The sequence below is a fragment of the Aythya fuligula genome, chromosome 5 (assembly GCF_009819795.1).
Source record: "Aythya fuligula isolate bAytFul2 chromosome 5, bAytFul2.pri, whole genome shotgun sequence".
In the NCBI taxonomy this organism is placed as follows: Eukaryota; Metazoa; Chordata; class Aves; order Anseriformes; family Anatidae; genus Aythya; species Aythya fuligula.
Window position 1 is genome coordinate 53954757 of NC_045563.1, and position 14172 is coordinate 53968928.

Sequence of the window (14172 nt, forward strand, 5' to 3'; positions counted from 1 at the left end):
CAGCACTCGCGCCAGCACCGACACCTTGAGGAACGCAACTTGCAGCCAACCAGTCCTTAAGCAAGCCAAAATTATTAGGTAAATAATATACTCTAAGTTTTTTTTTTTTTTAAATATATATATATATAAAATTATGCAATATGTTATATATAACAATGTAATATACCATGTAATACATAATACATAAAAGCATATAAAACAATACATAAAAATACATAAAACAATGCAATAATATAGCACATACTATATAGTAATATTATTAATATAATGAAGTATATTATTACATAGTATATTATATTATTACATATATATTATACGACATATAATCATACATTATATTGTATATAATACAATATATAATATATAATAAAATAAATACAATTATATATCGATATATATCAACGATTATAATTGATAATTAGTATAAATTATCAATAACATCGACAATTATTAACATTAATTACCAATTATATCGATAACCAACACCAATGCTAACGTTATACTTCATGTTACATATGACATATTCCGAATTATTTCTTCCTCAGCCGCAGCAGCAGCATGACGAGGTATCCCCGGGGCTGTTTGAAGCTCCGTGCTGGCAGCTGGCCGCGGTTTTGGGCTCATTTTCCCCCATTCCCGGTCTCCCCACAGCAGCCCCGGGGCGCTCCCCCTGGTGCCTGAGGGGGGCAGAGCCCCCGCGGGGCGGGGTGCGAAAAGGGGCGGGCACAAGCCGAGCGCGGACCAATGAGCGCGGAGGAAGGGGCGGCCTCGCCGCGGAGGCAGCCAATGGGGGGCGGGCTAGCGGGACGGGGCGAGGGGCGCGGAGCCGGCCGAGCCCAGCCGGGCCCGGAGCCGGAGCCGGAGCCGCGATCGCGCCTCAAGATGGAGGCCCCGGGGCCGGCCCCGGCTCCCCGCCGCTTCACCTGGGAGGAGATCGCGCAGCGCTCGGCCCGCGGGCCGCCGCCGCAGGAGCGCTGGCTGGTGATCGACAGGAAGGTGTACGACATCAGCCGCTTCCACCGCCGGCACCCCGGCGGCTCGCGGGTCATCAGCCACTACGCCGGGCAGGACGCCACGGTGAGGGGCGGCTGGGGGGTGTCACGGTGTGCCGGGGAGGCTCAGGGTGGGAATAAGGAGAGATTTCTGCTCAAAAACTGCAGCCAGGCGCTGGGACGGGTTGCCCAGGGAGGTGGTGGGGGCACCGAGCCTGGGGGTGCTCAGGGAGAGGCTGGACGTGGTGCCTGGGGACAGGGTCAGTGGGTGACAGTGGTAAGGGATGGCTGGAGCTGGTGGTCCTGGAGGGCTCCCCAGCCGTGAGGGCTCCGCAGTTGGCTCTGTGGAGGCACCCAGGGTGCTGCCGGGGCTGTGGGGGGCTGCCATCGCGCCTTCCCGTCTGAAGGAGCAGCTGAGATGCGCACAGGTACGGTGTCTGCAGCTGGCTGCGTGAATCCAGCTGGGTTTAGGACACACACAGGCAGCAGGAACGCTCCCGCTTCGTGCACGCCTGGCCGCAGACCAGATCTGGAAACAAACACCTGAGCTTGCTGCTGTGAGCACAGGAAGAATGATTCCTTGCAGCTGTACGACTCAGTTTTTGAAGAATTATTCCTTGCAAGTCTAAGACCTAGCTCCTCGAAGGGTTATGTGGGAGCAGGGTAAGCCCCTACCTTCAAAAAGCCAGCACAGTGTTTCCATGAGATTATAGGCGGGCGAAATCTTATTGAAAAATCGTTTTTGTCTGAATGCCAAAGGTGAGTAATCATTGTTAGAGCTGAAAGTGAGGCGTGTGGTAGACTGTGGTTCCTCTGGTTGTCTGCCTGTGTCTTTTCCCCCCAAAATAAAAAAAAGTGTGCATTTCTCCAGGTGTAAGTAACCGGACCCTGGGGCAGGTATGAGATATGAAGCTCCATCTCAAGTGCTTTGCTGGATTATGTTTCAATTCCTTTTAGTCCCTTCTAACACTAGGCACTGAGCAGAAAAGATGACACTTGAGACCTAGTGCTTTCCTTCACTCCTTCATATCTATGTAGCGTAAAGCCAAAGATAATACGTGAATTTGCACATACTTCAGGAGGTCAGGACATGCACATGCATTTTGTAAACTCCGTTGCTGTTGTGTGATCAGAAACACATTGCTCGTGGTGGCTGCCAGCGTGTAGGGCTGGACGCAGCCGGGTGGTGTGATTGTATCCGACTGCATTCTTTAGGCATTATGATCTGTGTCGCTGCTGGGTGCAACTGAACTGCTGATCTCTCAGGAACATGAGCCAAGTAAATTCCATTAAATAAAAAAAAAAAAACAAAACACACACAAGAAACAATCTCCTTCCTTGCCCCCCTAACAAAAAATACACCCGAAAACAAGTAAAGAAAGAGCAGTTTTCCTTCTAGTTTGCCACGTGCTACTACAGCGCTCTGATTTCTAGAATGTAGTCCTCCGTTTCTCAGCCTCCCATTGAGACTGCTCTGCCAGGTTTTACAGCCTGCATTGATTGTAACGATTGGTCTAAATGTGTGGTACCATCCTTCTCTGGCCGGCCCACATACACCTCCCCCTTTTTTTTTCTCTTTCAGTGAGAAAATGCAAATGAACATGCCTCTCTCTTCTTTCCCTCCTTTATTCACATTAACTCCTTTATTCACTTTTTTCCCTCCTTTATTTGCATATGTGATGCTACATCTGAAGTGCAACAGAGCTGACCTGGAGCTAGCTGCATCAGCCTCCTTTTCAGCCCATTTCTTAACTAGAGATCTTTTAAAGGAAGGGTGGGTGCTGGAGATTGCCAAGAAGGCACGTCAGGAGCAACATGGGGCCTCTGAGAGACTGGTGTGGGTCAGCAGGAGCTGCCACCATCTGTGTCCTGCTTGTCCCATTATTCTTCCCAGTTCACCTAGGTCCTTGAGTTTTTTGCTAACATTTTGCTTTTCTCCCTGGTCTGACTTTTATTTCACGGTATGTAGTGCCAGCACAAATAAGAATAATGCTTAAGGCAAAAGGGAGATGGGAGTATGTGGTTTAGATGATGTATCTTGAAGTTCAACAGGACGTGAAGTGTTAAGATTCAGAAGTTAGGTGGAAGTGAGCTGGTATTTCTTGGTGAGCTGTGCACAGAATCACAGAATGGTTTGGACTGGAAGGAACCTTAAAGATTATTTTACTCCAACTCCCCTGTCATGAGCAGGGGCACCTCCCACCAGACCAGGTTGCTCCAAGCCCCATCCAGCCTGTCAAACACTTCCAGAGATGGGGCATCCACAGCTTCACTGGGCAACCCGTGCCAGTGCCTCACCACCCACATTGTAAAGAATTTCTGCCTAATATCTAATCTAAACCCACCCTCTTTTAGTTTAAAGCCATTCCCTCTTGTCCTGTCACTGCACTTCCTGAAAAAGAGTTCCGCCTCAACCTTTCTGTGGCCCCCTTGAGGTACTGGAAGACTGCTATGTCTCCCTGGAGCCTTTTCTTCTCCAGGCTGAACAACCCCAACTCCTGTCTTTATAAGGAGTGGTGCTCCAGCCCTTAGATCGTCTTTGTGGCCCTCCTCTGGACTCGTTCTAATATGCCCATGTCTTATGCTGTGGGCCAGATCCATTAATTGGGATGCTTTCTACTAAATATCATGAAAAACTTTCATTTGCCATCACCTGAAGTGTTGTTTTTCTCATCCTCTTCTTCTATCTGTATTTCAGGATCCTTTCATAGCGTTTCATCCTGACAAGGCACTGGTGAGAAAGTACATGAGCCCCCTCTTGATTGGGGAGTTGGCACCAGATCAACCCAGCTTTGAGCCCAGCAAGAATGTAAGTGCCTTAAAAACCTGTTATTTGTGTCAAAACTCTGCTGTTTACTTTCTCTTACTGGCAGCCTGAGATTCCTATCATATCAAATATCACATCAAATAGTGATATTTTATTACTGATAGTAATGATAGTGCCTTGTGGAATCGTTGTCAGTTTGAGGCTTCCCCATGACTTAATGTCATTAGTAGTGGCCTAGGGTTTTGGGGCCTCTGAGACACGTTCTTATGCAGCTTTCCTGTTGTAGAGAGACAGAGGAGCTGTGCTCAGAATGACAGGTGTATAAAGGAAATTCAGACTGGCAGAGAATTTCCTTTACTATTGCAGCGTCTGTCATCTGTGGGTGGGAATGGAGAGGGTAAATAAGTCAGCTATAGAAACTCCTCATTGTCACAGAGGTACGTGCATACTCAGGGGTCATAAAATAGCTACTGAAGGTTTGTCTCTTAAGTGACTGACTCTCAGCTTTAAGCCATTGCCACATTTCTCCTTGAGAGGGGAAACAGAGCTCCTCTCAGGGTTCCTGAGGCATTTTCAGGCCAGGACACGCTCACCGTTGGCTCTCCCTGCAGAAAAAGCTGGTAGAAGATTTCCGTGAACTCCGTGTAGCTGTTGAGAAGATGGGACTCCTCAAACCCAACCGCACCTTTTTCATGCTGCATCTCTGTCACATCTTGTTGTTGGATGTTGCAGCTTGGCTCACCATCTGGTATTTTGGATCATCCACAGTGCCTTTTCTCATCTCTGCGGTGCTTCTAGGCACTGTCCAGGTAAGCAACTAGGCACTGAAATGGAGGGAGGACAAAAAAACAAACAAAAAAACAGCCCCAGAAACACCAAAAGCCAGTCCTTTGAGAATGAGGTCCATGTTGCCATAAGCACAGGGGAAATCTTGATCTTTGTGGACTTCTCAAAAGTCTGCTTCTCCCTGAGTTCCACAGAGGGGGCAGTTACAGTACCATGACATGATTTTTAGGTAGAGTGGGCTTCCCGCTGCTTTTTGCTTTCCGTAGCCTGTCAAAGCCCTCCTTATTCCCAGCCTTCTTCATTCTGCCTAAGCCATGCTGCACTTCTGAGGTCCCTTGTGTCAGAACTCTAAGGAACTGTGCGTGAGCCAAGTTGCTGTGTTCCCATGGGAACCTACAGTGAATTAGAGAGAGAGCAGAACAGCTCTGAAAGCCCCAGCTATTTCTTCTGTGGCCAGCTGATCCTCCTGGAATTACAACTACTCAGAGGAGGCAGCAGCAAGCTGTTCCTTAAAGGAAACTTCGTTGCCAATTCCAGTGCAGTTTTGTAAGAGAATAAAAGCTGTTTCTTAGCTGTGTTACGTTTTTCCTGATTTTTTCTTTCCTCATGAAAACAAGGGTCTGTGAGCAAAAGTCATTAGGCAGAGTCTGGACTGCACTGGTATACAGTAATTGGTAATTGTTTGGATGGGGTATCAGTAATGGAAATGCTTCTCTGTGACAGGGTGCTCTTGTTAGCCAGTGATAAAGTCATGAGGAGAGTGGGAATCGTTAACTGAAGAGAACCCCCTTTTCAGAAGTTCCCAACTCTTTTCCCAGCAGGACTGATTTTTTTTTGTTTGTTTCTTTCTTCTTTCTTTTTTTTCCCTCCTTTTCCAGGCCCAGGCTGGCTGGCTCCAGCATGATTTTGGACATCTTTCAGTCTTCAGCGAATCCAGATGGAACCACTTGGTGCATAAATTTGTGATCGGCCATCTGAAGGTGAGCAGCCAGTGCTGAGAGCGGCTGCTAGAGACTAGCCTAGGAGTCTCTACAGTCAAAAACAATCTCAGTATGAGAAGGAAGGAAATGCAAGGAACTGCTTGGGAGGGAGGACTAAGGGCAGAAGATGCAGTTTTTTAATGGCATTATATTCTCATCCCTTCCTGCAGGGAGCACCAGCCAGCTGGTGGAATCACCTCCACTTCCAGCACCATGCTAAACCCAACTGCTTCCGAAAGGACCCCGATGTTAACATGCACCCCTTATTTTTTGCTTTGGGAAAAACACTCTCTGTAGAGGTGAGACCTGGTGAAGTCTGAGAGGCTGCAGCATGCAGCTCTGGAAAGCTGCAGAGAGCTGGGAGACTAGTGACGCCTTGGTTTGGTCTCAGTATTTCAGGAATTTGTTGAAAGTGTGTCTTGGCTTTAGTGGCCTTTGAAAGGAAAAAAAAAAAAAAAAAAAAGCAGAAGAAACAAAATCCTCACGCATCAGTAACTTCCATATACTTAATGCTGCAGCAGTTTTCTATGTTTTTTTTTTTTTTTTTTTTTTTTTTTTTTTGCCTTAATACATTCTTGCTGTGGGTTGAAATTTTCCAGATTTTTTCTGAAGGTTTTAAAAAACCACATGCTCCTGTAAAATGAGTACATCCAGAAAATGGCTTAAGATGAAATATTTGTCATAATGACAAGTTCATGTAATTCTCTGATTTGAAATTAAGGGTCTGAAAATTTGATGTGTATTATGTTCTAGTTCTTAGCTTTGCATTATGTGGATAAATACTTAAGGCATGTGTATAACTTCAGATGAATCCTTACACACGCTAAGTTAAATACATTAAATCCAGCACAGTGATGTATATACCTGACAACAGAGCTGTAAAAACGCTTTCTGAATCAGAACCTAAGCCTCCTGTCTTCATGATTAATTCAAATTGGGATCATAATCAAAGTGATCACTAGAACCATCACAAAAGAAGAGGCAGGAACATGTGGCTGCTGGTAGCAGCTCCACAAATGTTGAAAAGAGGGCTGCTGTTCAGAATGAGTTTGGACATGTGCAGGGATGTACTGGAGTCCCTCAGGGAAGTCAGTGATGTGATCTGTTATGTTTATACAGTGAACACTGAAAAATTAGCAGTCTCGAAGGATAATCTGTTCACTCGTGTTCCTGTAGACACAGTTTAATGTCTAGATGCTAATTTCTGTGCTTTGGAGACTAACTGTAAGTAGGTGGGAGCTCTACATGCTGTCTTTGTTAATAGTATGACAGATTTTCCTTTTTAATGGAGCTCTATCCTGGCAGCAAGCTGTTCTCTGTGCCTTGTGTGGTTTTCGATGTGAATGTTGTTAAGCAACTGTGCCCTCTGTAGGGAAAGAGCTTCAAGTGCACTTTGCTGTTTGTGCTGCAAGGGACTACCCAACCTATTGTGCCTCCAACGCATGGTGAGGAGGTTTTCAGAAAATATATCATAGTTGTAGTACCAGTGAAGTACCAGTGAAAAATGAAGCCAATGGCATGGTGGATGCTGGTACGATTTGGTAGGATACCTGTTTCAAAGGTTAGGAGGTATCTAAGTACGCGTTTCTTTGAGAAAGTAGATAGGAGTGTGTGCACAAATGTCTTTAGATGTCTTTGTGGCCTGAATAGTTTACTTGTTTTAACAGCTTGGTGTCCAAAAGAAGAAATTCATGCCTTATAACCACCAGCACAAGTACTTCTTCATCAGTGAGTAACCCTACCTTTATGCAGTTCTATGGACAGCATTTTCTCAAGCCCTTACTTTTCCAGTTTATCTCAATGTTTTTATCGCACTGGTATGGTTAATGTCTCTGCAATCTCTTTCTTTGTTATAGTTGGTCCCCCAGCTCTGGTGCCTCTTTACTTCCAGTGGTACATATTCTACTTTGTGGTACAGAGGAAACAGTGGGTGGTAAGTTAGCTCCATTTTGCCAGTGGTGACTTTTCCTAGTTTTGTGGATACATTTCAGTGTAGGAAATGAGGCGTTATTGGGAGGAACTCTGAGCTGTTTGTCTCTGTGTCAAGGAGGTGGGGTATGTGATCAGGCAAATAATGTTTGCTGGGGGACAGAGTCTGCCTTCCATGCAGTCCTTCTCTTCTATGAAGATCCATTCACAGCTGGGTAACAAAAGGTGTTCCCAGAGAGAACTGACTGATGTAGCAGCCAAACCTCTCTCCATCATATTTGAGAAGACCTGACAGTCAGGTAAAGTTCCTGGTGAATGGAAGAAGGGAAATGTCAGTCCCATTTTTAAAAAGGGTAGAAAGGAGAACCCTGGGAACTATAGACGGGTCAGCCACACCTCTGTGCCTGAAGAGATCACGGAACAGATCGTCTGTGAAGCTATGTTAAGGCATATGGAATACACGGAGGCATTTTGAGACAGCCAACGTGGTTTTCCCGAGGGCAAATTGTTCCTGACCAATCTAGTGGCCTTCTGTGATGGAGTGACTGCATCAATAGGCAAGGGAAGAACAACTGTTGTCATCTACCTGGACTTCTTTGACATGGTCCCACACAACAGTCTTGCCCCTAAATCAGAGAGAGATGGCTTTGAAGGGTGGGCTGTTTGGTGGATAAAGAGTTGGCTGGATGGCTACATCCAGAGAGGTGCAGTCAAAGGCTCAACATCCCAGCCTCCAGGGGGAGATCAGTGATGAGTGCTGTCCCTCTGGGGTCCGTACTGGGACCAGTACTATTTAATATCTTTAGTAATGAAGTTTTATCTGTTTCCTGTATTCCAGGACCTGGCCTGGATGCTTACCTTCTACATCCGATTCTTTCTCACCTACCTGCCCTTGCTGGGTGTGAAGGGTATCCTGGGGCTTCATCTGTTAGTCAGGTATCATTCAACTTCAAATTCCTTCATTTCTTCTACTTGGTTCCCTTCATGGCAGCTCTTCTTCAGCCTGCTGGTTATCTTTTCCATCTGCTGTCTATTCTTCTGCCCCCTTATTCCTTTCAGCGAGACAGAGGTGGTTGGTTTGGCGTGGGCCTGTAGAAGGTCTGCATAGGCTCCATCTACTGAAAAGATGTTTGGTGTTAACTTTATCAAATGATGACCATCTTACATGAATAAGTGTTTTGTACTGACTTGTTATAGCATGGGTGTGAGATTAGTTGTTTTTTGTGTGTGTTTTGTGTGCACAGGTTCATAGAGAGTAACTGGTTTGTCTGGGTCACACAAATGAATCACATCCCAATGCATATTGATTATGATAAGAACGTGGACTGGTTCTCTACCCAGGTAAGACCTTCTTTACAGAGAGCTGTGACTTTCAATGATAGAGTTTATCGATCGGGGTACGTAACTCTCTTGGGTATTGCCCAAGACGGTTGATCGCAGCAGTGACGAGAGCTGATAGCACAAGCTGCTTATGTTTTCTTCTCACTGTGCGAAGTGAGTGATATGTGCAAAGAAAGTAGGCAGAAGTGGGATGGAGGCTTCAGATGCTAAGCAGATCTCTCAGGGAAAAGAACCAGAGATGCTACAGTGGTCTTCAGATGGAGATCTTCCCATGCATGAAGGCTGGATCTCTCTTTCTCTGTGCTGTGTCTCATTTCAGCTTTGAAGGCATTACACATTTCTTCAAAGTGAGAGATGTGAAGGGACTTGTACAGTGAGTTATGGTTGCTTATCTTACTGGGGAAGTCAAGTCTGTTCTTCTAAATTATGTCCCTAACAATCATATACCACAGCATGACCATCTATGTTGACTAGAGATGGCTCTTGGACTTGTTATATTCAATCAGAAGGCACGTGATGATAAGGAACTTGTACCTTAATGCTGTCTGACAAATGTAAGAGAAGGAGCATTCCTAAAAAAAACACTTAAATGTTATCTTTTTTCTTTTTTTTTTTTTTTTCCTCTCAGCTCCAGGCAACCTGTAATGTTCATCAGTCCTTATTCAACGACTGGTTTAGTGGACATCTGAACTTCCAAATCGAGCACCAGTGAGTTGAAGCATGGGTTGGGAATGTGAGAGAATTTGGGGGAGTGCTAGTTACAATAGACCTAAAGAGCCTTCAAGATCCATCTTCCTTTATCAGCTAAGACAAGAACAAAGGAAAATGGGGGTAAATTTTGTATTCTTAATATGAGGAGGAAATGGGAAATCCAAATGATGGTCATAAACTTTGTGGAGCACTGGGGAGCACCAACACCCGTTAGGATTTGAGTAACATGGCACAGGAGTGATAGAGAATTGCCAGCTTCATGGATAGTACTGATAGTGATAATGGCTATAGGCACAGAGGGAGGTTGAGTATGCCTCCAAAACTTAGGTACAGAAGAGGTGTAGGAATTCTGTGGGGCAATGGATGCCATTGAAATCACCATATTCTCTTCCACAGCCTTTTCCCTACAATGCCTCGACACAATTACTGGAAGGTGGCCCCTTTGGTGAAGTCCCTGTGTGCCAAACATGGCATTGAGTACCACTGCAAGCCACTGCTCACCGCCTTTGCAGATATAGTGCAGTACGTATCAACCCAATGCGTTCCCTGGGTGAAGGGCTGTCCAATATTACAGAGTGAACAAGCAAGACACGTGGGAAGTGGAGAGGCAGCCAACTTGAATCACAGAGGAAGTTCTGTGAATAGCTGTAGATAGCATGGCTGGCTGTGAACGGGACTGGAAAAGTGTTCAGTCATGGCACTGGTTTCAGTAGCAGCAGGAGAAGGTATCGGTATGAATGACCTAACGGAGAGTCCCTTTTGTTCACGTCTGCTTTCAGTCAGTAGGATGCCAGATCTAGTGCCTCTGTCTCAGAGTATGCTCCAGGGAAAGAGATGTTCTCAGAGAGATGAGTTTCAACTGTCATTCATGCTCTTTTGTTACCCTTTCTTTCCCTCCTTCAGCCTTCCAGATATTTCTTTTTCCTTTGGTAAGTCATAGAATAATGGAATATCCTGAGTTGGAAGAGACCCACAAGGATCATAGAATACAACTAGTGGATCTGCACAGGACCACTCAAAAATCAGACCACGTGTCTGAGAGCGTTGACCAAACGCTTATTGAACTCTTAGAGGCTCAATGCTGTGACCTCTTCCCTGGGGAGGTTGCTCGAGTGCCTGACCACCCTCTCAGCGAAGAAAAACATTCTTAAAACATTCTGAAACCAAGCTAGTGCACAGCAAAGCCTGGAGAGGGGAACCCGCCTCCTTTCCCCTGTCCTTCAATAGCATGTGTTTCTCTTCTGCTGTGCTTGCTCCTTTTGTTTTAATTCTACTTAAGTTGTTTGCTTTAACCTTCCAGTCTTGGTCTGATGTAGACCATGTGGTTTGTTTCTTCTTAATGTTTTCCAAGGATCCGTAGACTACATTACCTTGTCTCTAAGGGTTTCTTTGGCTTAATTTACAGGTGGGAATTCGTCCCACGAGATTATATTCCCTGGATGCAGTATTTCATTATCTTGTTTGTAAGGAAATGTGCTTCTCTCTTGGCAGCTCTTTGAAAGATTCAGGGGAGCTCTGGCTAGATGCCTATCTGCATAAATAAGAAGCAGCGGATCCTTACAGAGGAATTCCCCACCCTTGGTGCCTCCTGTGGTGATCACCTGGAAGATACTGCACAAAGGAGAGAGAGCTGGCTAAGCCAGAGGTGGGGAGATGACACAGCTTAATTCTAGTGATGAATGTGATTTAATGGACTTTTAAAAAAGGTGTGTTCTTAATTCTTCTTGTGCTTTTTTGATTTCTCTTCTCTGGGCTTGAGTTACAAGGAAAAGTTAGAATGGAGGAGCTTATGTTCCATCAAGCTGGAGAGGCTTCTTTGGGGCTGGGAACAGATTGCCTTCTATCTGCTGATACTACATTTACTGAGTACATAGGAGGGAAGTCTCTTAAGTAACATAGCGAGGTGGCTCTCATTATGAATGTAGTAAGAAAGCTGAGACAACATGCAATGGGAGTTACTGAAATGCTGAGGCAAAAAGAAGAAACTGTAGGTGCTACGCTTTCAAAAACCCATGTGCAATTTGCAATGGCAATGGAAGTACCCAAACCAAGGGGGCAGTAGGGAGCATATGAGAGCTCATGCCAGTATGTATGTGAACAGGTGAGGAGGAAAAAAAGGTGCAGGGAGCAATTCTGTAGGAATAAGCATGAAGAAATTAGAGACCTAACTAAGGCAGAGAAACAGGAAAGAACAGGTTATTCCCCAGGCCTGTAAATGTGAGAGCTTGGCATGCCATTGTCTGTGGGAATGCTCCCCTGCACATCTCTTCTGTGCTGAAGGCTTCTGAGTTATTTGCCCATGTGTGATTTCCCATGGAGTATCTGCAAGTGTTCTTCACAGCGCCATACTTTTGTGTTACTGAACCAATTACTGAAAGTGAGAAGAGATAACAGAAATATGGAACGCCCGTGCTCGCAACTCAACCCACGTAGGGATCCCTAAGGAAGCAAAAGGATAACCAGTCTGTTGGCCACCTGAAGCTTCACTTATTTTTGAAAGTCTGGTCAAATGGATGACTTGTTAAGCTGAGAGAACTCGGAACTTCTGGCACAGGGAGTATCAGGTGTTCCTGTCTTACCTGCAGACAAAATTGACTGAGTTGTAAAAATGTTAGGGTTTAGGATACTGTTTAAATTATTTTTAACTTTTCAACCAGCAAAAGTCAGCAGGCTGCATACCCATAGGCGCACATCAGCCAAAATATTACTGAACTTTCTCTGTTGGATGATGCACATTCAAAACGCACCCCACAAAGGCATGTACTGTGTGATTAGCCGTAGTGCCTTCCCTGGTGTCTTTTCCTTTACTACACCAAATGGGCTATAGCTCTTGGCATACCAGTAATGAAAATGTCTTCATTACCATTTTGCCTTTAAGCCTTTAGCTTTTTTCTCTGTGTGTTCTGGGACCAATCCTCTTTTTCTATTGTTTCTCATGTAGATAAAGAAGGTAATTTTCCACCTGTTCGGTGTTCTCTTCTTTGCCAATCTACTAACTGTTAATACAGTGTGCCTGACAGCTTTCCATGACCTGTTACCTCAATAACAGGTGGGTTAGTGCCCTAGAAGGGCTGATTTTGAGGAAGATAACAGTGCCTTCCCTGGTCAGTGTCAAAAAGGAGTATGGCTTGTGAGGGAATAGAAGACATGCATCTCTTCAGGCCAAGGTTTTGTTAAATGCAGAAAACAAAATGTAATGGAAAAAAAAAATCATAAAATCATTGATAAGTGTTGATTAAAAACTATGAAAAAAATGAGCCAACAAAGGCCCAGCTGAGGCCCTACAACTCTTATACCTTGTTTTTCCTTGTGTGTTTCTCTCCCTCTTCTTATTAGAACTATTGATGGAAGAAATAATAAATTTCTTTACCTTGCTTATTACTGCTGCCATCACAGTAAAATGTCTGTGCAAGATTCAGCACTCTTTAAAATGTGGAATAAATGTCCACAGCTGCAGAAAGAGATCTGTCATAAACCTCAGCATTTGTATTTCAGGGGAAGGGAGCACTTAACTTTGTCCTTTGTAACTTGTGTGAAGTGTGCAGTACAAATAATAAACCAAAATGAATCTTATTAAAATAAAACCATACACCAGTTCTTCCACCAGGATGATGAGAGAGAAAAATGATCCCTGACTCCTAGAAGTTGTACTATTACATATGTAGCAATGTACATATTTTACGAAATCAAGAGCTGTTCTGAGGACTTCCCTTCAACAGGCTGTTAGCTCTCAGGTGAAACTTCAGAGTGGCTCTGTTTATCTCACAGCAGCAGGAGCAAGCCTCGTGGCTTTGGCTGTTCTTTATTTCCTGGGCAGTATCACCCAGTTGTGGAATGGAGAGTGGGTGAAAGATTGACGTTTGACTGCATTTTAAATCATTTCAGCACGTAAGAAGTCACTTTTAAAGATCTGTGGTGCTGAGCACTGCCAAAAGTTTTCTTTGACCTTGGAGTGTTGGCCATAGGCCACAGAAGACAAAAATCTTTTTATGTTAGGACAGCTGTTGTTTAATGTCTCAGCTCTACAATGGAATATCCTGGGCTAGGCTCTTCATGCACATGCAAGAAGTTGGACAAGGATGTTTCCCGAAGATCCTCTACAGGGATTGCATCTCCCTAACTCAAATTTCACAGCACTGAATTTTGACTACTGGATGAACCACACAGATAATCCTGGTAGCAAGTGGTGCTAGAATGCTATGTCTTGTATTTTGGCTGTAATTAACAGGTTTGGAAGTAAAGTTCACTTCTGCTTTTTTCTGTGGACCGGTGAATCTTTAATTCAGACATGTAAGAATGGTTTCAAGAGGCAAGAAAGGTACTTTTCCTTTTTTGTCAGGACAAATTTTTGATCTTTGACACAAGAGAGAACTGACCTTATGTTTCTCTCGTGGCTGGATAGAGCGTTCTAGTCAAATATATACTTTATAAGAATGCAAGTACTTCCGGTGTGTTTTGGAGGCTTCAGCTCAGTACATGAAGCTTTCTTTGAAAGTACTTATCAGATGAATTGTGACAAGAGAGGTAAGTAGGAAAAAAAATGTGCTTGTATGTCAAGTAAGTTGTAAATACTCACCAATGTTGAAGTACTGGTGTTGCCCAGCGTGTGGCTTTTTATCTTGAATGCCCAGAGTCAGAACATGAATATCTGGATGTTTAATTTTGA

At 44.5% G+C, this 14172-nt stretch overlaps 1 protein-coding gene across 1 annotated transcript; it reads left to right on the plus strand.

The window, feature by feature from the left end:
• The first annotated feature begins 825 nt into the window (after positions 1-825).
• FADS1 (fatty acid desaturase 1) lies at positions 826-13770 on the plus strand. The gene is made up of 12 exons (XM_032188248.1): positions 826-1077; positions 3691-3801; positions 4371-4568; positions 5424-5525; positions 5696-5824; positions 7193-7253; positions 7382-7458; positions 8293-8390; positions 8699-8795; positions 9424-9503; positions 9903-10028; positions 10998-13770. Exons 1-12 carry the CDS (start codon positions 883-885, stop codon positions 11047-11049), a joined length of 1326 nt encoding a protein of 441 aa, XP_032044139.1. The 5' UTR covers positions 826-882; the 3' UTR covers positions 11050-13770.
• The last annotated feature ends 402 nt before the right edge of the window (positions 13771-14172 follow it).